Source organism: Anser brachyrhynchus (genome assembly GCF_964034855.1).
Source record: "Anser brachyrhynchus genome assembly, chromosome: 2".
In the NCBI taxonomy this organism is placed as follows: Eukaryota; Metazoa; Chordata; class Aves; order Anseriformes; family Anatidae; genus Anser; species Anser brachyrhynchus.
The window spans coordinates 8,379,499-8,404,015 of NC_137695.1; the positions used below are offsets into that span (position 1 = coordinate 8,379,499).

The 24,517-nt window shown below is 43.2% G+C and overlaps 1 protein-coding gene across 1 annotated transcript in view; it reads left to right on the plus strand.

The window, feature by feature from the left end:
• The first annotated feature begins 12,105 nt into the window (after window positions 1-12,105).
• The window catches only part of DPP6 (dipeptidyl peptidase like 6), a 414,546-nt gene continuing 402,134 nt past the window's right edge, over window positions 12,106-24,517 (plus strand). Inside the window, exon 1 of the mRNA XM_080578557.1 lies at window positions 12,106-14,241. Coding sequence (XP_080434683.1) covers window positions 14,041-14,241 — 201 coding nt within the window. The 5' untranslated portion in view covers window positions 12,106-14,040. The remainder of the gene's footprint in view (window positions 14,242-24,517) is intronic.

A 24,517-nucleotide genomic window follows, 5' to 3' on the forward strand; every position in this document is an offset into this window, starting at 1 on the left:
CACACTTCTTATAAAGAAGGGGAATATTGACATATTGGCTCTAATTTTAGATGCCCTATAACAATGTGTTGCTATATAGGTTCAGGACTTACTTCCGTCCCTGTAAAGATTATGCTGTAGCTTTTGGTCTTTTTTCTGATGCTGACTATAACAATATAGGGGCCAAATGACTCCAGTCTATTAGAGGAGTAAGGCCAACAAAGTGTGTAGCTAAGCATGTCATTTGCAGAATGAAATTCTGGCTCTGGCTCTCCTTGACTCACTCACTTGCATCCCATTGCTTTTTTTTTTTTTTTTCTTTTTTAATATGAGAAGAAAACACAACTAGTTATTGAGCTTTACACATGCTATGTGTAAAAGTGTTAATTGGGGTTAAATTATAATTAAATAATAATTCTTCTTTTAAAATGGAGACAGGTCCATTTCTATGTGGGTACAGCTCTGGGAGAGGCATGCTGTGGATCAGGGAGGCAGAGGGTATTGACTTCAGCAGCAACTTGTTGAACCTAAGGGAAGGGACATGGGAGGCTGAGACCCCCTACCTCTCATTGCACAGGACTATTCCTAGTACTTACCTGTTCACAGATTATCTTCACTCTTGCACCAAGGCAGTCTTACTTTTTTAGTTAATTGTAATGCTTTAATTTCAAGACCAAAGTCCGGGTAATCATCATCTTTTCTCTTTCAACCTAACATGTAATTGCTGGCATCCAGTAAAGAGAATAGAGTTGAACAGAATTCAGGTTTCAAGGGTTCAAAACTTTGCTGCTCTGTATTGGGATGGGTAATCAGTCTCGGAAATACCTGCTCTGTGGCAAGCCAAAGAATAAAATTAGTTGGAGACAATTCACTTATTTATTTTTCCAATTTAGATTTTTTATTTTACCATTCTTCATTGGTATTTCAAAATCACTTAATTTCTGGAAATAAATCTTAGTTATTTTCAGTTTGAAAGCAGTGCGTGTATATCTTCTATCCCTAAGCAATAAATCCCCCTCCACAAGTGTCTTTGAACTGGGCATTTTGTTTTAAACCAACCTTTTTTCTACCAGCAGTTTTAACTTCAATGGGTCAGCATTTTTCAAGGGTATCATCAAATACTTCCTTACCAGCTCTCTGGAGTGTCTAATAAGACTCAGATGAAGGAACATGCTTTCCAAACCAGAGCACGTTTCATGTGCAGTCACTATGCTTTCAGATATTTCACGAATATAGGGATTTCATAAGTTTCTTTTAACTTCATTATCATCTGTTCTTTTTTATGTTTGTATATCCTTGTGAACAAATAATGTCCATTATGATAAAAGGGAAGTGATACAAAATAGGAGAATCCTAAATAGTGTTTGACTCATTCTCCATTTAGGTTGCTGTGGCTTCTTTTGAATCATTATCTATTGTATTTTGGTATTGCTTTGTGTTTTACTGACTATTCAATATATTTCCCACAGAGACTAGTTCTATGTGTTTCCTGTAGTGAAGACTATTCAAATGGCCTATAATCCTATAATAGTTTATAACAAAATCAATTTGGTATGCATTGGAAAACATTCTCTTCTACTACGTTCAAAGGGAATGTGTGCAAAGAGCAGAGAATTCATATTTGTAATGATTTTTTTTTTTTGAAGTAGGAAATACGTGTGCTTGCGTAACTGAGGGTTCTCTTTTGTTCTATTTTGCTTTTCCTATCTCTTTTTAAGGAGAATCCCATTTTATCACCTTAATTAGCTGGAAAAGTTTTAGGATTTAAATCTTTATTGCAGAGTAAGATCTCCTGTTCAGACCTTGTATTTTGTGTGAATTTAGCTCCAAATTTTCTAAGTACCTCCATGGAAATAATTAAGTGAATTATTGTGCGTCGCTCTGTGTACTATACCTGCCTGGCAGCACATCTTTGAGTTAAAATTTAAGAACTACTGCAGCACCCTCAAGTGGTGATGTGGATCCGTATTTACAATGTTTTTCAAATGTTTATTTCTAGGGCTATGAATAACTTTAATGTTTTGGGCTGACCTGCTCAGATATTGTCAGATCCTGCACTCCCTCCTCAAGTAAAGCTCCCGCTGAATCCTATTAATCACTTTTTTGAATCTGAGCAAGAAACTCAGGAAAGTTTTTTTTTTGTTTGTTTTTGTTTTTTTTTGGATTGTCAAATGATTTTGTATAGAACATAAAGCATTCACTCTGACTCCAGTAACTCTGGCGTTTCTGTCAATTGTGCAGGAATAAATAATGTGAGGACCCTACAGGAAGAGAAACCAGCACATTAGAGTTTTTCTCAGGACTATAGTTGCAGGCATGCTGCACCTGTGGCATGAGCAACAGTAGGATTGCGAACCACCCGAATTGCTTGAGCACCCCTTCTTCCCCCCCATCAGTGACATCTCTTGTAATGACTGAGGAGGAATGCTCTCTCTCCGGCAAGATTTACTAGTTTTGTCATGAGGGTCTCTGATTAAGGTTTATTATTATTATTTATTTATTTATTTATTTATTTCTGTTAGCTGCCAATTTTAAACAGCCAGCTGAGAACTGGGACAGATGAATGGCCCTGGGTTGGAGCCTCTTGCTCCCAAAGTTCACAAGTGGCATCTCCGCTGATGCTCCAGCTCCTTTTCATTCTGCTGAGCTCTCTCAATGCTCGCAGAAAGAGAGTCATTACCCCACCAAATAAATGGCCCTAGCATGATGTCTGTGAGCAATTCTGCCCCCAGTACAGAGTTATGAGAGCAAATCACTTACCTATGCTGGTCCTCATCTGTAAAACACCAACGAGGGGTTTTATTTCAGAAGTTTACTGTAAGTCTTAATGGATGTTGTCTCCACTTTAAGGGTCTTAAGTGAAAACAGATATCAAAATGCCTTCTCTCTTGTCACTTGTAATAGTGTGTGCTGGGCAGAGGGCACAGGCTGACAGGAGTGGAAGAGCTCCCTCCACACTGGTGCTGCGTTGTGCGGTCCCTGCTAATGCTGCAGGTTAGCAGAATAGCACAGCTGCTTGTTTGCCACTGCAACTTCTGCCGGGTCTGGCATGTTTTCTGCATCAAACTCAGAGAACATGCTTGACAGACTCTGTAAACAAAACAATTTTATTTCTTAAGGTCACAAAGTGATCCAGACTCTTATTTATAAAATTATATTGAGCCCAATTAATTCTCTTCTGATAATTATTAAGGAAAATGGAATTTAAATGTTAAATATCATTATTATTTTTCTTTTTTTCCCCTTTTTCCCTGTGATTCGATATAGGAAATAGACCTTGCTAGCATTTTAGCTCTAATCTGTCCTCACTTCGTTCTTTTTTTGTCCTCTCTTCTCATAAAAGACTCATCTCATTTAAAGTGTACCATCTAGGCTGTCATGTACATAACAGACTGCATTGTGTTCACAAGAGAAACATGTCAGCAGAGGGCAGGGTCTAAGAGTAGTGAGTTTCCAAAGGGATCTGATAAAGAAATAACAGCTATTTCTAATACAAAGTAGATAACAGACAAAAATTATGTGTGATGGAGCATATTTGATATAATGTCTGTGCTTTCGCCTTAAAGGCCCACTGTCAGCTTAGAAATCACATTGTGAGCATTGTGATCCTTCTTATTTTATTATTTTCTATATAAAGGCACTACCAGTGACACAAAGGAGCATGAGAGAGATTACTTTGTAAACTTGCCTTAGGCTGCTCCTAAAATAAGCAGAAAGGTGCAATCAGAACTCTCCCACCCTGGCTGCAGTACTAAGCTGGGATGTGCCAGCAGCCCGCATTGCAGCTGACCCACAAACCTACTTTGAAACATTTCGGGGCACATGTGGGGCTTGCAAGGTGGAAGGACATGTGGCTCCTGCTGCCTCTTAAACTAGGAAGCCTGGCTAGAGAATTGTCAAAGTGCTTGTGGCAGAGCGGGGAGCTGGAGCTCAGAGCCAGCATCCCAGTTAAGTCAGCCACAAGAACAAGGAATTCCTCAGCACTGGATCATAAACCCAAAACACAGGTGCATTAAAGAAAAAGCTGTGCTTCTTTACAGCTCCCTGGAAAAAAGCAGGCCAAAGATGAAATCACAGTTTGTTTATTTAGAAATAGGTCTTGCTGAGTGTTCTGAAAGAAACACTATTTTGGGCTTAATAGACCAGCAAAATCCAAAGATTTGAGCTCAATGTGACTATTTTCTTTCATTTTAAATACAAAGAAAGCTCTGAGGGTTTCAAGATGAGGGAAATGCCTTTGATGGGAAAATCTTAGGTCATATAAATTCATACAAATGCAATGTGACATCTCAAATTCTAGCCAAAACGCAGGTTTACCCCTCTTTGGGGTGACTGTCCTACTTTCTGGTTGCATCGTCTCTGTTATCCAGCAAATATTTCCACCTCTGACAAGTTGTTGCCCGCATTTGTCATAACGTGTCGCAACTGTCAGGGCCACATGTGCTTTATGTTGAAGGACCCGTATGTGTGCAGATCACAGAAGAAGGCCATGCTAATTGTTGTGAGGTGTCATCCACTTCCAAAAACACCAAGCAATACCAATACAAGAACGTGTTCCTTTGGATGAGGATGCTTTCTTCTCGGTAAAAGATATCGTCAAGGAATTTATTATCCCCAGAATCAGTGCTGAATTCTGTTTTACTGAGTTACTAGATAGGAAAAATATATTTAAAATGGTGAATAATGTCTAGAATAAACAATTCACAGAAAAATTGTAAACTTTGCCCAGTCTCGTGAAATGGAAGAAGGTTTTAGTGTAGTTATTTATATGAGATCATTGAAGATGCAGTGTTGAGAAACAATTTCATGATTATCAAGAACCTTAAATTTCAGATAAACAGTGCTGTTGTTTCTGTCTGCTTGTTGCTGGTAGCGGTTCCTGGAGGGGACGCATCAGCTAGTGTAACAAGTGGAGTTTCAACAGAAATTGTTACTGCCTTAAGTCATGGTGCCTTCGTTTTCTCAGCCATTGCTTTCAATGTTGATGCGTTCACAAAATGCAGCACTGTCTGTGCTGCTGAAGTCTTGTTGATGTCATTGCTGCGGAAACTGTGATGGACTCAATGGCTGTTTCTTGGAGCTCTGTTGTGACATTTTTAGCTGCCTAGTTGCTGCTTGTCTGCTTTGTGGAGAGGAACAAGAGGATCTGAATGCTGCTGGGTGCTTGCATAACTTGGAGGGAATTAGATTTTTTTTCCACTGGAAAAGAAAATCAGACGTCTTTCAGAGTTTTGAAATTATCACTAGCAGTCAAAATTTCACAGGATTGCCTTTGTCACAGTCCCATTCAGATCATTATGAAGCAGCTTGTATTTTCTTGATTAGCAGAGTCCTGGGTTACTTTTGTCTTTGCATTGAAATTATTGAATATCCTTGAAGTTAGTTTTCACATTTGCTTTAATTTGGTTCACTTGGCATATTTTTATGATTCCTTGGCATATGCAAATAAATATACATGTAGATTTACCTCTAAGTCAGAAGGGACTAGACATATGCGTGCCTTGATTCACAAAGCTTAGGTTTTACCTATTTTTTAAAGATATTATTTAGCAAGACAATAAGATCTACATTCACTAACCTGGCAGCCAAAAATCAAATACCCCTAAACACAGGTACAAGCAGAATATATGCAAAGGATATGGGTACATCCACTGGAATTTTCCAAAGCAGTGGCTCATATTGATTACACCATCACTGATATGATTTTGATAATTCCACTCTATTCCAGTGCCTTGCATTACTGAACACCTTTGCAATTCTGACCTCGGTGTCTCTGACATACTCTAAAAGACAGCATTAAAGTTAGAAGGAAGCACTTATATTGATGAGTTAAATCAAAGCACATCCTAAGAGGTATTTAAAATGAAAATCTCTCTTTGGCTGGCTTGTCTGTTGATACTAGATAAGTGTGTTCATAAACCTGTGTTAAATCTGTAAGGATGTAATTTATTGATCTCCTAGCAGTATTCCATTCTTGTCCTTGTGTCTCCCACCTCTTGAAAAATGAATACACTGTTTGGACAGCCATTGATAATCCAGTATATTTGCAGTTACACAATGGCAGTTGACTGAAAGCATTAATAAACGTTTAAAATAGACTCTGAGAGCCTCAGCTGTTTTATACTTTATATTACTTAGACAGATGAATTGGACGAATGGAGTACTTTGTACTTAGAAAACTATAAGTGAACTAGTAAGCTTTTTTTTTTTCTTTTTTTCTTTTTTTTCCTAGTCAATATATGAAGACAAATGGGCAGGAAAGAACATACACCAGCACTAAGAGTAAACTATCACAAACATCTATAATGCAAATGGCAAATGAGTGCAAAATACAAAAAGGAATTATTTACTTTTAAGGCAATTTCACTTCAGACAGTTAATCTAAAACTGTGTTCCAGAAAGTCCCTGCTTACAGACCACTTAGTTCCAAATGACCCAAACTCATCAGATGCTTTCCTGCTCAGTTTGAAAACTTTCTAAAATTCCTGCAGTGGAGGTTCTGTACATGGAAAACTGCCCTGAGAAGACAGGCTCATCATCTCTGTCTGCAGTGCTGATGGGAAACAGAAACAGGACAGAATTGTACCTAAAGCTTTCAAGGTGCACTATCCAGGATTTATTCATAGAGACAACCCAACAAGTGCTCACAGGATGGGGTTTTCATTGTTCCATCAGGGTTTTCATTGCTCCATGATTGCTCCTTTCTTTGTAAAAAGCTGCAAGAGGAGAATATTTGAACCTGTTGAAGCTGTGTCAAACAGGAGGAAGAAATTTTGTGCCTGATGGGGCCAGAATGAGAACAAAGAAATGGAAGATTATTTTGTTAGGCTGGTGGTAGATAGCCTTTTGAGGTGTCTGTCTCTCTCCATATGCTTGTTTCTTTGCATATTCATATTTCTATTTAGGTTCTCCTTTTAGTTCTGTGAGTCCAAATCCTAAAATTGTGTCATTACATCCCCTGGGTCCTTTATTCAGTCTAGGTTTTAGTTCTTTTCCAACCAAAAAGAAAGCTGTCAGTTTAGTGACAGCTAGTCCGAAGAGTCACAGATCTGTTTAAAGGAAATCTCTATGTTGTAAAGAAGAGGTCTTTAAATGAAGAGGTCTTTAAATGAAACCATTTTGTCTTGTCTATTCCCTTAGAAGTCTCTGGCATGCATCTGAAATGCTGACTGGTTAAATCCCTTCTGCTTCTCTATGATTTTTCATGCACGAATTCTTTTTGGCAAGTGGAAATTCAGAATTTCCGCTACCATTTTTATAGTGCTGAATTAGAGAGGAATGGCATCATCTCCTCCCAGCATGGGCAATTAAGGATGTGCATATGTGGCTCACAGACATAAGAGGGAGCAGGAACCTTGTGTATCTACTTCATGTACAGAGCTGAACATAATCTCTGTCCTTGAGACAGAGCCCGTCCGAAGAAGCTAACTGAAGTGCCAGTGGATACTTATGCAAAATGGTTACTGTTTTGATAGGTTTCAACAGTTTTCTTTGCCTTTCAGAAGCTAAACTTATTTCCTTTTCTTGCTGGTGAACTCCTCTGAGAGACTGTTTTAATCAAACAAACTGGTTGTAGTCATGGCATATCTAACTCAAGCATCAAATAGTGACATGTTGCGAAGCAGAGAAGAATATGCGTAGAGACCAGTTCAGCAACATTAGCTGGGTCTTGCATGGCTGCCAACAGCTCTTGGCATGCAAAGAAAAATGTATTGTTCTGTAACTTTAATGCTCAACTTCCTGGCTTGTCTTGAAGACATGGCATTGGGATCTCATCCTAGCTTTTCCCAGACAAAGCTTCCAAAGACAGAATATTAATTAAGGCAAGAAAGACAGACTTCAATGCAAATTACTATTTGTATGTATTACAATACTTGGTCCAGTGGTAGACCAGGACCCCATTGTGCTGTGTATCTGCACAAGCACATTTACATCGGTACCTTATTTTACTTAGGCTTTGCTGTTACCTTTTCTGGCAGCGATCTGGTGCAACCATTGTTCTAGGCACTGCCTTCTGTCTTTTTTCTGTCTTTTATCTCTTCTGCACCACTTGCAAAATCATAAAAACTAGGGATGGGAAAGACCCTCCCAGTCATGTGGTCTATCGTTTCGCCAACTGGCAAAATTATTCCTTACAGCACATTTTCTAGTGCCTCATACAGGCTATTTATAAATGTCCTCGGCATTAAGACTTTCACCCATTTCCTCTAGAAACAGTCATGCACATACTACCAGGAAGAGCTTGCTGATACTAAGCGACATGTTCTTAGTTTCATTCAATGAGACCTAGCTGTGTATCAAGACTTCTGGTGGATAAAATTTCCATTCTACTGAGCACAGAGCAAACAGTTTTCCATCAGGTATTGGCAGCACCCTCTGGAGTGGCCAATCCCTCTCTTTGAAAAACCTCTCATTGTGTGACTCCAATTAACCTTGTAGCACTCCAGCTCATCTCCCAGCTCTCCAGAGGTGTTGGTGTTTTCCATCTCTGCCAGCTTTGGTCCATCTCTTCTTTGCATCTTTGACCCCAATTGCCTTCATCTCCTCTCTCTCTGAGCCCTCCTGATACTTCACTGCACACTTGCCTCTTCTATGTGCTTCCATTTTTCTTTCTTCACTGCTCACCCTAGGTCCGTCTCTTCCCTTGAACAGCCTTTTCTTCCGGCCTACTTTGGTTTCTTCCCCCAGACTTGTATCCTGTAAGGCCATCTTGACTACTGTTCTCAGTACGAGAGTATCAGTGTTTCCTTTTCCCTGGAAAGAGCCTCCACCCACTCATTGAATTATTCTTAATGTGACCAGAACACTAGTTTTTCCAATGCTGCTCTTATTCCACCCTTGCCTGTGGAAAGCTTGCCTTTTTGTTTGTTTGTTTTGGTGTTTTGCTTGTTAATTAATTAATTAATAGTTTTAAGGCCTGGAGGATTATTTTTTAGAATAATCTCTGTGATGACAGAAAGAAATGTGCCTTTTTATGTACCAGGTTCACTCACTGTCCAATGCTGCGTTTCTACAGAATTTGCTTTGAGATGCTACTTGCACAAATAATGATACAAGAAAGTGAACGTAGTAAGTCGGGATACTTGCTCCACAGTATATAATGCCCCTCAGTATTCAGCAGCCCTACTGTCACTTATCTTGACAAAGTTTTATGTTCCCCCCAGCACATGCATTAGATCAAAATAAGCGATCAATTGTATCTTCAGAGCCTGCTGTATCGGTACATCTGACATAGGAAAAAGACTTTCTGTTCTCATTTGGTTTGGTTTTTAGATGACAGCAGACCTATAGATGGCATAAGCCTGAGGGCAGTAGACATTCACGAGTTAGAAGTGTTTATCTTGTCTAACAATAGTAATAGGAGTTAAACTAGTGTATCTTTGTTTCTGAAGTGCCTGGAAAATTGCTATTATAAGAACTCAGAAGAATATTACACTTGTGTTAATAAATACCTGTCAACTGTATTCATAAATGCAGTAATTTTAAGAACAAATATTCATTTTGGGTTTTCTGGGATGATGTGAAAAGTTAACCAGGATATTCTAAAATTCCTTTAGAAGTTCAGTCAAAAAGGAAAATCTCATATTTTAAATTAAAAAAAAAACCAAAACACTATACATGAACAATTGAAAACATAATTTTCGTTAATATTTTCCCACTAAGCAGCTGCTCATAACTATCATCACATATAAACTAGAAATATGCTTAGCTCCATCTGCAACAATTTCGCTATTATTTAGATGACAAGTTCAAAGTTTAAGCAAACATAAATTGCTTAGTCAAAACAAAAGAATGGAACATGAATAACTACTCACAAGGCTTGAATTCCCTGTCAGACACAAGTAATATATATTTTAAAAATATATCCAAGAGAAGTATTGTTGGATTGATTCTTTGCCAGTGTCATTCCAAGAAGTCTTGTCCAAAAATAAGTCTTTTATGTCTGGTTTTAAAGGCAGGAGGGCTTGGGCTTGACCTGCTTTTGAAAGTGTTACATTAACACTGCTCAAACGTGGGGATGCTGTTTATTTATACAACATGGAAAAACAAAGTGCCATTTTTATCTGTGTGCTTTAAAAATGCCAGTAAAACTTAGTTACTTGGTAGCTGCAGGGAAAATATCTTAAGCTAACACTTTATTTTGATGGAAATGTCACTAGTTGGGAGTCAAACCTCCTTGCAGAACTTCAGATACTGAATTAAATATACAACTAAGAGGCACTTGAGAACACTGTTGGTTTTGAAATGCTTTGATTTGTACCTTGGGGTCTGTTTTTAGGAGTTAAGGGAAGAATTCTTTCTTACATATAAGATGTGTGTTTAAAGACGTTAATCTTACCGTTGCATTTCTGAAATATTTTGCCTCTTTAAATGTGCTGCACTATACAAGTTACTTTCTTCTCAAATCTCACCGTAGGCTGAGCAGGTCTTTTGCTGTAAGAAAGGCACAGTTGTTAATACACTGAGCATTTATTGCCATTTACTGTCTTATCTCAATGCTTCCTGTGCTCTTTTTTTGGCTCCATCCTATTTGCCATGCCCTGTTGCTGTGCACACTGTATGACAGAATCCGGTCACATAACCAGGACATTGTAAAGGACTCTGGGCTCCAAGTCATGCACAGGTGAACAGCAAATTAACCGCGGAATTGCAAGCAGAGTAGATGACTTCCAGGCTGAGCTGCAACTCAGGAGTGCTGGGTTGTGTCCCTCCCGGAGAGGTGGACAAGACTCCCATAATGCGTGCTTGTGGGGGACAAGTTACATCCTGAGACAACTTGTGCACAGGCAGAGTGAAGTGCTCTCCAGAGTCCCTAATGAAATCATCTGGGTCCCCTATGACTCAGAGAAATCTTTCTGCTTTCAGTAATGGCCCTGACAGACTTGATTCTGGTTGAATCCTGTTGCGGGGGGGGGTTATTCAAGAGATTTCTGCTTCCACCTGCCCACTCGGCCCTTCTGCACAAGGTCACTCATTGCAGCAGGGCTACAGAAGTGCGTGGTGCAGTTCCCAGCAGTGCAAACTATCTTCCTTCACCCACTGCAACACTTGGCTCATGACAGGACTTTGTTTCTGCTGCCTGTGGTCTGTCATGGAGTAGTGAGCTGGAATCAGGAAGGCCTTTAAATAGCTGTAATTATTTATTTCAGGGCAAATGAATCACAGCCCAAAGCTGCATGATCAGGAGTTTTGGTGGATGAGGACCATTTGGCTGGTTGTTTTTCACTGAGCTTTTAAAGGATTTGACGTTGCAATTTTGTGTTCTCTTAATATAATTTTTCCATGAATTGTGTACACACATACATGCACAATATGTACATGCATGACTAGACAAACTTGATTATGTGAAATCTTGATTCTTAAGAATTAAAAGCACAAGCTGAATGTATTTGGAGCTAAATTGATCCTTAGTGGCTCTTTCAGTTTTGAACTGTGCTGTGAGGCAGATGTTTTCTTTTTTTTTTCTGTGCTTTCTTTGAGACTTTCTAATTCAGACGTTTAATCTTTGGTGCTTTTTCTGCTTGGTGGTTTAGTCTTGCCTTTTTGTGGCTTTCTTTGATTATTCCTTTGTGTCCTAGTTTTCTTTAGAAGTTAAAAATGTATTATTGCTTTTAATTTGTTTCTCTTGTTCCTTTTTTTTTTTTTTTTTTTCCTTTTCCCCCTCTGTTTTGGCTGTTGCCAGTTCCAAATAGTCATAAAATCACCGTTAATGCAGTTCAAGATGGAATTTAGTGGAGCTAACTGTACAGACTTCTGGTAATGTGCAGTCAATTCGTGGCAGAAACATAATTTAAGATGGGGGCAAGCGGCTTCTGGAGTTACCTCTGGTGAAATGTGTGTCGCTATGACTTAGAAGCTAGACCTTCACTTCAGAGCTATGTGCGTTCATCTCATTTTTTAATTAAATGTCAGGATCTCAGTTCTGAAGATCAAAATGATTCCTTCTTTCAAGTTCCATCAGGAAGGAGGCAGAGCGTTTGTTTGTTTTCTCTCTCCATGAGATAAGGTTCCCTTTTCATCTAAATGTTAAGACTTTTCATCCCTGACTTTGAAGACACAAATAAAAAGCAGCGGATGAAACTGTTTAGATGTAAAGAGATTTTTGATCAGGCAGTTGTTGAAATCATTGGGGGGGGGGGGGGTGTCAGGGACAGCTGCATGTTAGAGTATTGTATGTATATGATCGACTCAGTTGTGGGTTTTGTTTTCAGACTGAGGCAATTAGATATTTCAAAGGTGGTATTTTCTTAACGGCTAAAACTTTAAGAATAGCGTTTAGAAACATTTCAGCCTTTCAAGCCCACTTACTGAAGTGTAACCAAGTTTGTGAGCTGTCCAGCAGCGAGTCTCTGGCTGGGAACAGCCAAGATCTGGCTCCTGCTCTGTGTGCTTCCCATCAGAGGATGGCAATAGCGCTGGCCATCTTGGAGGTCAAGGAGGCGGCTTTTGCCATGGGAGGATAAGAGGGGACAGCAACTCTGGCACTTCCCTCTCTCCTTTCAACCTGAGCATCTGTTGCCATGGAAACCCCGGCGGCTGATGCTGGAGCAACAGGACCTGTCACCCCGCGTCCCGGTGCGGCCGTGCCGGGAGCGGCTGGACACCCCCGGGCAGCTCCCCCGCTGCCCACCGGAGCCCCCTTTACTCCTCCGGGAGCCTTCATTCGCGGCCGCCGTTAATTCTCCGCGCCGAGCGTGCGGGGACCGGGGCCGCCGCGCAAGGACCGCTGCTGAGGGCGGACCCCGGCCCCCACCCGGTCCCGGTCCCATTCCCCGTCCCATTCCCGACCCATCCCGGCTGCCCCCGGTGTCGACACCACGCTTGTTTATTCCCGGGCGCTCCTGCCGGGAGCCACTTTGGGTGGATTTCCACTGAGGGGCGCTGAAGCACGTTTTAATGCAGCAAAAAAAAAATGAATTAATATAAAAATAGTAAGAGAGGCGATTTACCGGATCTTTTTAAAAAGCGACAAACAACAACGTCCAAAAACCCGCAACCTCCTTCTCCCCTTCGTCCCCAGCCGGGGAGAGGAGGGGGAACAAGAAGGACGGGACGCAGGGGATGGGGACCGGGCAGTTGCGGGTGCCAAAAACCTCGGAGCGGACTCGGGGCTGGGCTGGGCTGGCAGCGGAGCGGCTTCGCCCTCCTTTCCGCTGCCCCTTTCCTGCGAACCGCTCCGAGCACCCCGGCCTCCGGTGCCGGTCCCGCCTCCCTCCTCCCCGCCTCGCCTTTCCCCTCCCCACCTCGCCTTCTCCCTCACGAGCAGGTGTCTGTTGTTGCTCTCTCTCTCTCTCTCTTTTTTTTTTTTTTAAGTTGTTTCCCCGGGGAAAAAAAAAAAAAATTGAAGAAGAAAAAGAAGATGCTGAAAAAGAGATGATTGTAGAAAAGCCCTCCCTCCCCAGAAGAGCAACGTGCTTTGAATGAGGCTTCCCAGCCTCTTCCACTCCGTCTCACACACGCTGTCACTCTGCCTCTCGCTTGTGCACACTGTTGGTATGCGACCTCGGAGGCGACTGCTCCGCCACCTCAGCCTGGGGAGCCGCTGACAGCCAGCGATTGAGCCAGCCCCCCTTCCATTTTTTCCCCCCTCTTTTTGCAAACACACACGCACACCCCCAAAGCACATTTAATGCTGATCCACTCAGGCGCCATTATCGGGGGTACGTCTTCTTGGAGTGTTTTGGTTCTTTCTTTCTTTTTTTTTTTCCTTCTCCTTTTTTTTTTTTTTTTCTTTTTTCTTTTTCTTCCCAACACTGGATGGTGCAGCATTCCCGGGGCCTGTGGTGTTTCGGCTCGATTGCGTTCTATTATTTATTTATCTCCTTTCGCCCCATCACTCCCCCCCTCCCTGCTCTCTCGATCCCCCCGCTGCTCTCCGGGTGCCGAGGACTTGGGAGCAGGAGCCCCTCGCTCTCCCTGCCGCTAATGTGGGACCGAGCCTTCCCCGCGTGTAGCATGCTGTAGCCAAAAAAGAAGAGAGGAGGGGGAAAAGAAGAGACAGAGAGGGGGAGAAGAGGATCTTTTTCCCTCCCTCCCCCTCGTTTCCCGCGGATTGACTTCATGGCTTCACTGTACCAGCGGTTCAGCGGGAAGATCAACACCTCCCGCTCTTTCCCCGTCCCCCCCGAAGCCAGTCACCTCCTGGGCGCCCAGTGCAGCGAGGAGGACGGAGCTGCCGGCAAGACCCCGCGTCCATTGCAACAGGAAAGCAGCCGGCCCCGCTTCCAGTACCAGCCGCGAAGTGACTGCGAGGAGGAGGATGTAAGCGCCGGGCTCGCTCGCGTTTGGGTTGGCTCGGTTTCGGGTGCCCCCCGGGGTGTGCGTGTGTGCTCCCCTCCAGGGTTGCGGCGGTGTTACGAGCCGTCGTGGCAGCTTCTCTCTCTCCTGACCGTGTGTTTGAGCTCCTCTTCTTCCCCCGAAGTGCTGGGGACGGTACGGGACTGAGTCCGAGCCCAGCCCAGCCGAGCCGAGCCGGGCTTGCCCTCCCCGGTGTTTCCCCGGACCTCTCACCTCGCTCCTTGCGCGGCTCCCCGCTGCCGCGGAGCAGTGCTGGGGGGCACGGGGTCAGCACGTTTGGGAACAGCGAGTGCAAGCTCCGAGCATCTCCCTCCGAGCGAGTCGACACGGCTTTTTTTTTAATTTTTTTTTTTTCCTTCTTTCTTAATCATTCCATTTTTTACCTTTTATCACTCTCCCGGGGCACAAGTCTTCACCTTGTTCCTCACTCCTTCCTTTCCCGTCAGCCTCCCCCAGCCTGGCCGAGGAGAAACTTTTTAACCCCTGCGGAGCCGTTGCTGGGGCTCTCTCCCTTCCCTCCCCGCCCGCCCCCAGGCGAGCCCCCGCGGGAAAGGGGCTAACTCGGCCGCGCACCTTCCGCTCCCGCGCTGCCTCTGGGAGTAGCGACTTCAAAGGGTGCATCTGCATATCGCCTTAGTAACGAGTGACTCATCCAGGCCGCTGCTGTGCCTGATGGAGTTAAACTGGCTTGGGTCGATAGCGCTTAGTTCTTTCGGGGGGAGGAAAGAGGGGATTTAGGAAGCGGGGAAGCGCTCGGCGGTTGGTCCTCACCGCTGGTGTAGCCTGCGTGGTGTTTGGTTTACAGAGAGGTCCGGGCTGTTTTGGAAGCATGCATAAAGGGGAGCGAAGGGCTGCAGTTGAGAATGATGTTTGTGTGGGTTAAAAATACTTCTTGCCTGAGTGGGACGTGCTGTTGGCTTTGCGGCAGGGTCCAGCCCTGGCTCTCCTTCCCAGGAAAGGCACGGCTTCAAGCTGAGGTAGCACATCTGGCTCACTCCGAGGAGAGAGTTGTGCTTGCAAGGAAACTTCCACGGTTTGTCCTTTAATTCTCCATCCCTTTCCCCACCCCTTGATTAAAAACTTTTGCAGTCGGTAGAGCAGGTGCACTTTTGCCAGTGAAAAGGCAAATTGTTCTGAACCACCCCGAGGTGCTTTCCACGCTGATAGTGCCAGGAGCCTGAATTTACGTTTCCTTGTAAGCCACTGAGCAGCGACGATCTTGGCGATGCTGCTCCTTGGTATTGCTGTGGGGGATCCTTCCCAGTGCCAGGGCCCACGCACCCACCCGTGGCCCTTGCCGGCGTGGCTGGGGACACGGGGCCCTCCTGGCGACGAGCTGGGCTCTAGGTGTCGCTGCGAGCCAGCGGAGTGCCGCCGCCGGGGCTGGGCTCAGGCACATTTTCCTCATTATTTGACCGTTTTAATTTCGTTTTCCTGGGCTTGGAGACAACAGATGTCTGGAGCCGCTTCTCTGATCACCAGAAGCGCTGAGCCGAGAAGCAAAAGGACGCGGTTTTGCATTTGCGAGTGATTTGTGCTGACAGGCTCCGAAATAATATTAATAACAATAATATTAAGCTGCTAAAAGAAGAGTTGCTTTTTTTTTTTTCCATTGCCCCCTCCGGGCTTGTGTGTTGGTGGGGGCAATGTTGTGCAGTGTGATCTGTAGAGGGAAAGGTGCCTTCCTAGAGGTCTCCCGCGATGAACTGCAAAAAATCCATAACCAGAAATAGAGGGTTGGAGAGACTTGTAAACACACGTGGGAACCTCGTGTGGACTATTTTTTAAAGGGGGCAACATATCTGAGAAAGTTCAATGCACCGGGTCAGGTGGTTCAAAGGTACTCCTGTCCGGCAGAGCCTGGGCTGGCGAGTCGTTCAGGTCGGAAGGGTGCTGAGGCGATGAAACCGGTGAACATGTCCTTCAGTTGGCCTGCAGGTAGGGGGCTGCCCGCAGCGGGAGAGGAGGCAGGGGCAGGCAAGGGCAGAAGGGGATGGTGCTGGGCCAGCCGGATAGGACCCGGCGGATCTGTCCGTGGTGCTGAACGCGGGCGGTCCGGGAGGAGCTGTCCGTGGTGCTGAAGCGAACCCATCAGGGTCTGGGGAGCTGTCCGTGGTGCCGAACGTGTTCGTCCCGTGTCTATGGGGCTGTCCGTGGTGCTAAAGCCTCCGGTCCGTCTCCGAGTAGAGCCAGCGGCGGGCTCCTGCCCTTGACCCTGGTGAGGTCACGGAGGAGAGAACGAGTTTCTCACCCTCCCCGGCGGCTGCAGGCAGGACGAGCTAATGTGACTCCGGGCATGAAATCCCTGTGGATTTGTGTGAAATCTAAAAGGAAATGTGAGGCAAGCAACAGGGAAGGACAGTGGGAGAAGTGCAAATAGAGCGGTCTGTTTGCGCAGGGTGCCAGGAGCATGTGCTGTTGTTTATTGTGAGGGAGGGCTTAACAAGACATCATTGGAAACTTCTGATATCAGTTTTACACAAAAACTATAGTGGCACATTCACATCGTCTTTCATCCTTCAGGACTGATCTAGTGGAAAAAGCCAGAGCTTAAAAATACAGGGGAAAAAAAAATAAAAAATTTTGTTGTGTGGCCACACTTGAAAATATCAAAACAAACCTGAGAACTAGAGTGTTCTCTTCCTAACTTTGTCATATGATTAATACTCAGAGGAGGACTGAGATTATTTTATGGGTTACTAATGATGGCTTTCCACATTGAAATGTGCACGCTGCATTCAGTACTATATTTTTAAGCACCGATACAGACTTCAGTGCTGTAAAAAACAGGGAAAGAGAGGATCATGCCTTTGAAGGTCACAGTATTGCTAGTAAATGTTTTGTCTACTGAAAGTAGTACTGGTTGGAAACTACTAAATGAAACCTATATGTAGTTAAAGAGGAAGCAGTATTTTTATATTAAACAAAAAATTTAAATAAAGACAATCATGATATAACAGCTACTCAATTCACTTTACAGCCACTATTAAGATGGACATGAGAACACAGCTTTTGTAGTATGAAGGTATAGAGAAGCAGAAGTCACAGCATTCTTTAGTATTTTAACAGTGTTTTACAGTATTTTAAATCATGGTAGGTATAGGAGAAAATATACATAGTGTACTTCATAAACAAAACCTGTATTAAATATTGCACTTTTAAAGTGTTAAATATTAGTCTGATAAGACAAATTTTTATTTATTTATTTTTTTTTGGGGGGGGGGGGGTTGGGAGAGGGGGGAAGGGATGGGGAGTGATGATCCATACAGGCCCGGTATGAATAACCCCAGAAAAAACACTTCCACGTTGGCTTTGTGGCAGTATTGATACTGAAGTTAATTATCACAACAGCTGTAAACAGAATTATGACTTTTTTGTTGTGTTTTGTTTTTCTGTAGGATTACCTTTTCACTACATTCATTAAGGTATGAGAAATATCTGTGAAGACTAAGTAAAATCTAGTCTGGTGGTATCTTCTTTTTAGATTGATTAGATTAATACTTTCCATACTGTACTGTGGAAGGGATTTTATCCTAGATGTTGACTTGAGATTATATAATTTTTTTCTCCATAAAATAGAGCTTTTTATTTTTTCCAAGCTTATTCTTCTTTGGCATTACAGTGATTAATGAGTTTAATTTTTGCAGGCAACTGCCAGGAGGTGCTGAGTAAGATGTATCATGCTGATTGTGTATAACCCTGCTCCTTTTAATTACTGGGATGATAACAATGCATTAATCAAGAGCATAAGAAATTCAGCACTTTTCTGTAACACAGAATATTGATCTATTTTATAGGTCATTGACTATAAAGTGATGATCACAGAACTCCTTTTTGTATTAAATTCTTTATGATAAGTTATGTGTTAAAAATATTGAACCCTTCACTGGAACATCATAAAACTTTTCTATATAAAGACCCCTACGCTGCATTCTTGTAGGTTCTGTTACTTGGCCAAAACTCCTACTGTCTTTAACAGGAGAATTAACCATATAAAAACAACTAAACCCAAAGAACAAAAGCTACCATTAGTGTGAATATTTTTTCATTTACTGAATTCTTAATAATTCTGTATTTCTTGCATTGCTTAAAACTGCATTTGGTCATATATTATACTTTAAATATTTTATGATTGGTTACTCAGACTGATTTACATTTTTTTTCCTCTCAGATATAAATAGTAATAATCTTGAAATGCCTCAATAAAACTGTATTTCATTCTTGCATAAATTTAGGATTACGTAATTAAAATATCAGCTGTTAATAGAGGGAGTTTGAGAAAGTGTGTATCAAAGCATTCGTGTAAAAAAATTGTAACTTGGTATGTCAGACTTGCTGTTGCATGTAATTGTAAATGTTAATTTTCAGTTCATTATTTGTCTAATGGAAAGAGGTATTGCTTTCTGAAAATGTATGTCAAGGACAGTGTTCCAGAAAGATTGAGGGCTGAGCTGCAATGGACATTTCAGAAATGATGTGGTCTTTTTCCCAAGAGATGAGAGATATAGTTTGATAGAAGGTATGGCTGGACTGCAGGAATCATAACAGGAAGATTGAGTGGTTTGAATGATAACCAGAAATCTTGTCTGCAGACCTGAGCTACCATGTTTATTTACAGAAACTACTGTTGTTTAAGTCTGTAAGAGTCTCTTCTTCTGCTTTTTCTGGTGGGTTTTTGGATGCTGAACTCAGTTATCCAGCAGCCACTAAGATTTAAAGAGCTGGGACTAGTATTTTCAAGAGAAATAGAGTTAGGCCCTACTAAAATTCTGTAAACCCACCTTTTGAAATTAATAAAAATTACAACTTATCTCCCCAGAGGCAAACCTTTATTGTTGTTGTTGTTGTTGTTGTTATTATTATTATTATTTGCATGGAACTTAATCATATATTTTCAGTAATTAATAATGGACACTGATCTGGAGGTCATACATTTTTTATACTTTGTATAAAAATTCTAAAAGAATTTAATTCTAAGAATTAAACCACCTTATGATGTTTGTTGCCAGTTCAAAATGAGCTGTTGTTTCTGCAAACTTTACTAGCCATGGTGATGATGCATGCACTAAAAAAAGTCTGCCAGATAGAATGTATTTTTAAGTATTCATGAATAACTGTGTGAACAGGCTGAATCATCTCTCTAATAGTAGTGAACAGTGAAATAAATTGGAATACCTTATTTAGAGTCTTTAGCTCACATTATTTCTCTTGAGTTAGTAGAAGTTGGGACAAGTGCAGAATGAAGACACTGAGACCAGAGTCAGAGAAGTTTGTGTGGTTTTCCAAAGGACTTTCCAAGATATGGGGGAAAAAAAGACATGAAGCTGTGATGCTTTCCATTCCTCTGTATATTTTGGTTTTAGGAAAGGCCAGAAAGATGGTAGTTCTCAGGATGTCCATCCCATCATCCCAGCTTTGAAAATGCTCTTTGGGTCAGAAGAATTTGTCCCTTGAAAAAAAAAATTAAACTCTTGTGGGCTAATAATTTTATGCTTGTGGTGATTCAGATAAATCTTTCTTTAAAATTCAGTAACTTTAAATTGATTTTACTAGGATTTTTGCCTAATGTGCTGGACGATTCCCAGCACGTTGCCGTGATGTACGTGCATTTTCATTCCGTGACCAAGGGGTGGCAGTGTCTCTTGCTTACTCTCTGTTAACGCTGAGCTCTTGGCATTTCATTGATTTTGTAGTAAAGCACCAACCAACCATTTGTTTACATACCCATTCGTACACGTGAGGGTTATTTTCAGTTCCTTATTGCTTTCTCTAGACTTGATTGACTTGCTGAAAATTTAGTAACTCTCTCTTTTGCCATCAGGGAGCAATGCTTGTTTTCAAAGCTCATCAAAAAATGGTTTAACAGCAGTTTTGAATGGTCCCATATTCAAGCATGGAGGAAGGAAGGGAGAAACAAATCTTTTTTCTAAGGAAATTTTTGTCTCTTTTCTCCCAAAGGAAAATAAAATACAGCCTTCTCCAAAACTCCCTTGTGTTCATATTCAGGTTTGATACAGTGTAAATTTTCCAAAGTACATACAGAGAATATAGGTTAATAAATCCCATTTCTTTTAAAAATGGTTCTTGTTGAAATCCAGATATATATATATTGGAATCTGATTCCTAAGTAGGTGCCTAAATGCTTATTTTGGATCAGGTTCTTACTTACTTATTCACCTTTGAAAATATTATCTATATTTTTTTAAATTCTGTGTGTTTGTATTCATGTATTTGGTAATGATGAAATTCAGTGAATATGAATTCACTGAGTTAAACTATGTTTTGAATCTGTGTGTAAGACTATATGAAGAGATCTCGTCTCCTGTAGCATTTTCTGTCAATATGTACCTAAAAATGAGAGTAAAAACAGGTCTGACATGGGTACTGTGCACATGCATGTTTTTCAGCACAGAGCAGTGTAGAAGGGGACAGAGGAAGGGTGGAGTGGTACAATCTGGAGAGCGTGGGAGATAGCTTCCTGACGCAGCTGGTCAGTGAACCTACCAGGGGTGGTGCCCCGCTAGACCTTCTCTTCACAAACAGAGAAGGACTGGTGGGAGATGTGGTGGTCGGAAGCTGTCTGGGGCAGAGTGACCACGAAATGGTAGAGTTCTCTATTCTTGGCGAGGCCAGGAAGGGGACCAGTAAAACTGCTGTCTTGGACTTCCGGAGGGCTGACTTTGAGCTGCTCAGGACGCTGGTTGGCCGAGTCCCTTGGGAGGCGGTTCTGAAGGGCAGAGGAGTCCAGGAAGGCTGGGCGCTCCTCAAGAAGGAAATCGTGATGGCACAGGAGCGGTCCGTCCCCACGTGCCCAAAGATGAGCCGGCGTGGAAGAAGACCGGCCTGGCTCAACAGAGAGTTGCGGCTGGAGCTTAGCAGAAAAAAGAGGGTTTATAATCTTTGGAAAAAAGGGCGGGCCACTGAGGAGGACTACAAGGATGTAGCGAGGCTGTGCAGGGAGAAAATTAGAAAGGCCAAAGCTCATCTGGAGCTCAATCTGGCTACTGCCGTTAAAGACAACAAAAAATCCTTTTACAAATACATCAACGCGAAACGGAGGACTAGGGAGAATCTCCATCCTTTACTGGATGCGAGGGGAAACCTAGTTACTAAGGATGAGGAAAAGGCTGAGGTGCTTAATGCCGCCTTTGCCTCAGTCTTTAGCGGCAATACCGATTGTTCTCCGGACACCCAGTGCCCTGAGCTGGTGGAAGGGGATGGGGAGCAGGATGTGGCCTTCGCTATCCATGAGGAAATGGTTGGCGACCTACTACGGAGCTTGGATGTGCGCAAGTCGATGGGGCCGGATGGGATCCACCCGAGGGTACTGAGAGAACTGGCGGAGGAGCTGGCCGAGCCGCTTTCCATCATTTATCGGCAGTCCTGGCTATCGGGGGAGGTCCCGGTTGACTGGCGGCTAGCCAATGTGACGCCCATCTATAAGAAGGGCCGGAGGGCAGACCCGGGGAACTATAGGCCTGTCAGTTTGACCTCAGTGCCGGGGAAGCTCATGGAGCAGATTATCTTGAGGGTCATCACGCGGCACTTGCAGGGCAAGCAGGCGATCAGGCCCAGTCAGCATGGGTTTGTGAAAGGCAGGTCCTGCTTGACGAACCTGATCTCCTTCTATGACCAAGTGACGCGCTTGGTGGATGAGGGAAAGGCTGTGGACGTGGTCTACCTTGACCTCAGTAAGGCTTTTGACACCGTTCCCCACAACATTCTCCTCAAGAAACTGGCTGCTCGGGGCTTGGACTGGCGTACGCTTCGCTGGGTTAGAAACTGGCTGGATGGCCGGGCCCAGAGAGTTGTGGTGAATGGAGTCAAATCTGGTTGGAGGCCGGTCACTAGTGGAGTCCCCCAGGGCTCGGTACTGGGGCCAGTCCTCTTTAATATCTTTATTGATGATCTGGATGAGGGCGTCCAGTGCACCCTCAGTAAGTTTGCAGATGACACCAAGCTAAGTGCGTGTGTCGATCTGCTTGAGGGCAGGAAGGCTCTGCAGGAGGATCTGGATAGGCTGGAGCGATGGGCTGAGGTCAACTGCATGAAGTTCAACAAGGCCAAGTGCCGGGTCCTGCACCTGGGCTGCAACAACCCCAAGCAGAGCTACAGGCTGGGAGATGAGTGGCTGGAAAGCTGCCTGGCCGAGAAGGACCTGGGAGTATTGGTGGATAGTCGGCTGAATATGAGCCAGCAGTGTGCTCAGGTGGCCAAGAAGGCCAACGGCATCCTGGCCTGTATAAGAAGCATTCTGGCCAGCAGGTCGAGGGAAGTGATTGTGCCCCTGTACTCGGCTCTGGTGAGGCCGCACCTCGAGTACTGTGTTCAGTTTTGGGCCCCTCGCTACAGGAAGGACATGGACGTGCTCGAGCGAGTCCAGAGAAGGGCGACCAAGCTGGTGAGGGGTCTGGAGAACAAGTCTTACGAGGAGCGGCTGAGGGAGCTGGGCTTGTTCAGCCTGGAGAAGAGGAGGCTCAGGGGCGACCTCATCGCTCTCTACAGTTACCTGAAAGGAGGCTGTAGAGAGGTGGGGGTTGGTCTATTCTCCCACGTGCCTAGTGACAGGACGAGGGGGAATGGGCTAAAGTTGCGACAGGGGAGTTTTAGGTTGGATGTTAGGAAGTACTTCTTTACCGAAAGGGTTATTAAGCATTGGAACGGGCTGCCCAGGGAGGTGGTGGAGTCACCATCCCTGGAGGTCTTTAAAAGACGTTTAGATGTAGAGCTTAGGGATATGGTTTAGTGGAGTACTTAGTGTTAGGTCGGAGGTTGGACTCGATGATCTTGAGGTCTCTTCCAACCTAGAGAAATCTGTGAATCTGTGAATCCCATAAGGCGTTTTGAAGAATGAGTGGGTTGTGGTTTTTGCATAGTGGAAACATTTGCTCTTCACAACTTTTCCACCTGTAGAGTGTTTAGGAAGGTTCATTACACTCGTTCAACCAATGTTTTAGTTATTTCTTGACTTCTAAGCACTTCAGGTTAGAGATCTTTCATACTTTGTTCTGTTAAAATAGCCTTTAAAAGTTCTACCAAGATTACAGAAAAGATTAACACAGTTTTTAAGCTCCAGGGAATTGGCAATGTGGATCTGGGGAGAGAGGGCAGATATTCATCCATGTTGCAAGTAGCAAGTTTAACTAAAGCAAATGGAGTGTGTGGGGTAATGTGGAAAAGGCCAGTATTGTGAATCTCTGTTGATGAGATCTTAATAGATTTCTGTTGAGCATATTTTCTAATTGCGTATCACTTGCATAGCGTAAATTATTTTCCTCTAAACAGAGTACTTGACAATAGAGCTCTGCTATTACGTATACTCTTCTACCAGTTGTTGTCTCTGTGACTTTTAAAACTGGATTTAAAATTATTATCTTCACTTTGCAGATGGAAAATCAGAGGCTGAGTTGACACTGCCTCAGAGACGGTGTGTCTCAGTTCTACAGCAGTGACAGCTTGCTGTGGCTCAGCCCTGTGAGCTATTGCAGTTTCTGGTTCTGGCCTACGGAGTCTTTAAGACCAGAAATATTTCCAGTTATCAGCGAGGATGTTCTTACAGATGTAACACTAGTTGTTAAGTCCGGCACATCTAAGTCTTTGATGTATCTAGCACTCATTAGGGGAGATTTCACATGGCGTTTCAGATCTCTGATGTTTTCCTCTGGCTGTTCTAGGTATTGGAGCTTTCTTTTGCAGAAGGAGATTTAAAGCATCCAAAAGGAAGGATAGGAGTGTCTTAATATTTTCATTATATAATATTTGGGCATGGGGGTGGGGGTGTTCCTTCTGTATTTGTCAAAATCATCTGCTCCAGAATTTCATGTAGATTTCACTCTAGGCAGAGTGAAACCTCAAAAGCAAATGCAAATTTCTTCCCTAGCTTGCTATCTTAGACATACAGAGCCACATGAAATGGAAAAGCTGCAATGGGAAATGCCTGGTAACCTTAGCTCTGGTTATACCACAGTCATTAATTTTAAAGTGTTTATGACAAGGATATGTATGTGTTCCTTCTTTTCCATTAAAATGAGCTCCAACTCTCTATAAAAGAAAATAGCAGTGGCATTTTGGTCAGAGGAGAAATGAAACCCACGGAGACTGAGCAATTGCAGATGTTACAGCAGTCTCCAAGCTGTAGATCTGAAGACACTTGGTGAGTGGAGCCAGCAGTTGCTTTATACAGGATCCCTGTGCCTGCTGCTTTCCTCCCATGCTGGCAGAGGAATAATGATGTCCAGCA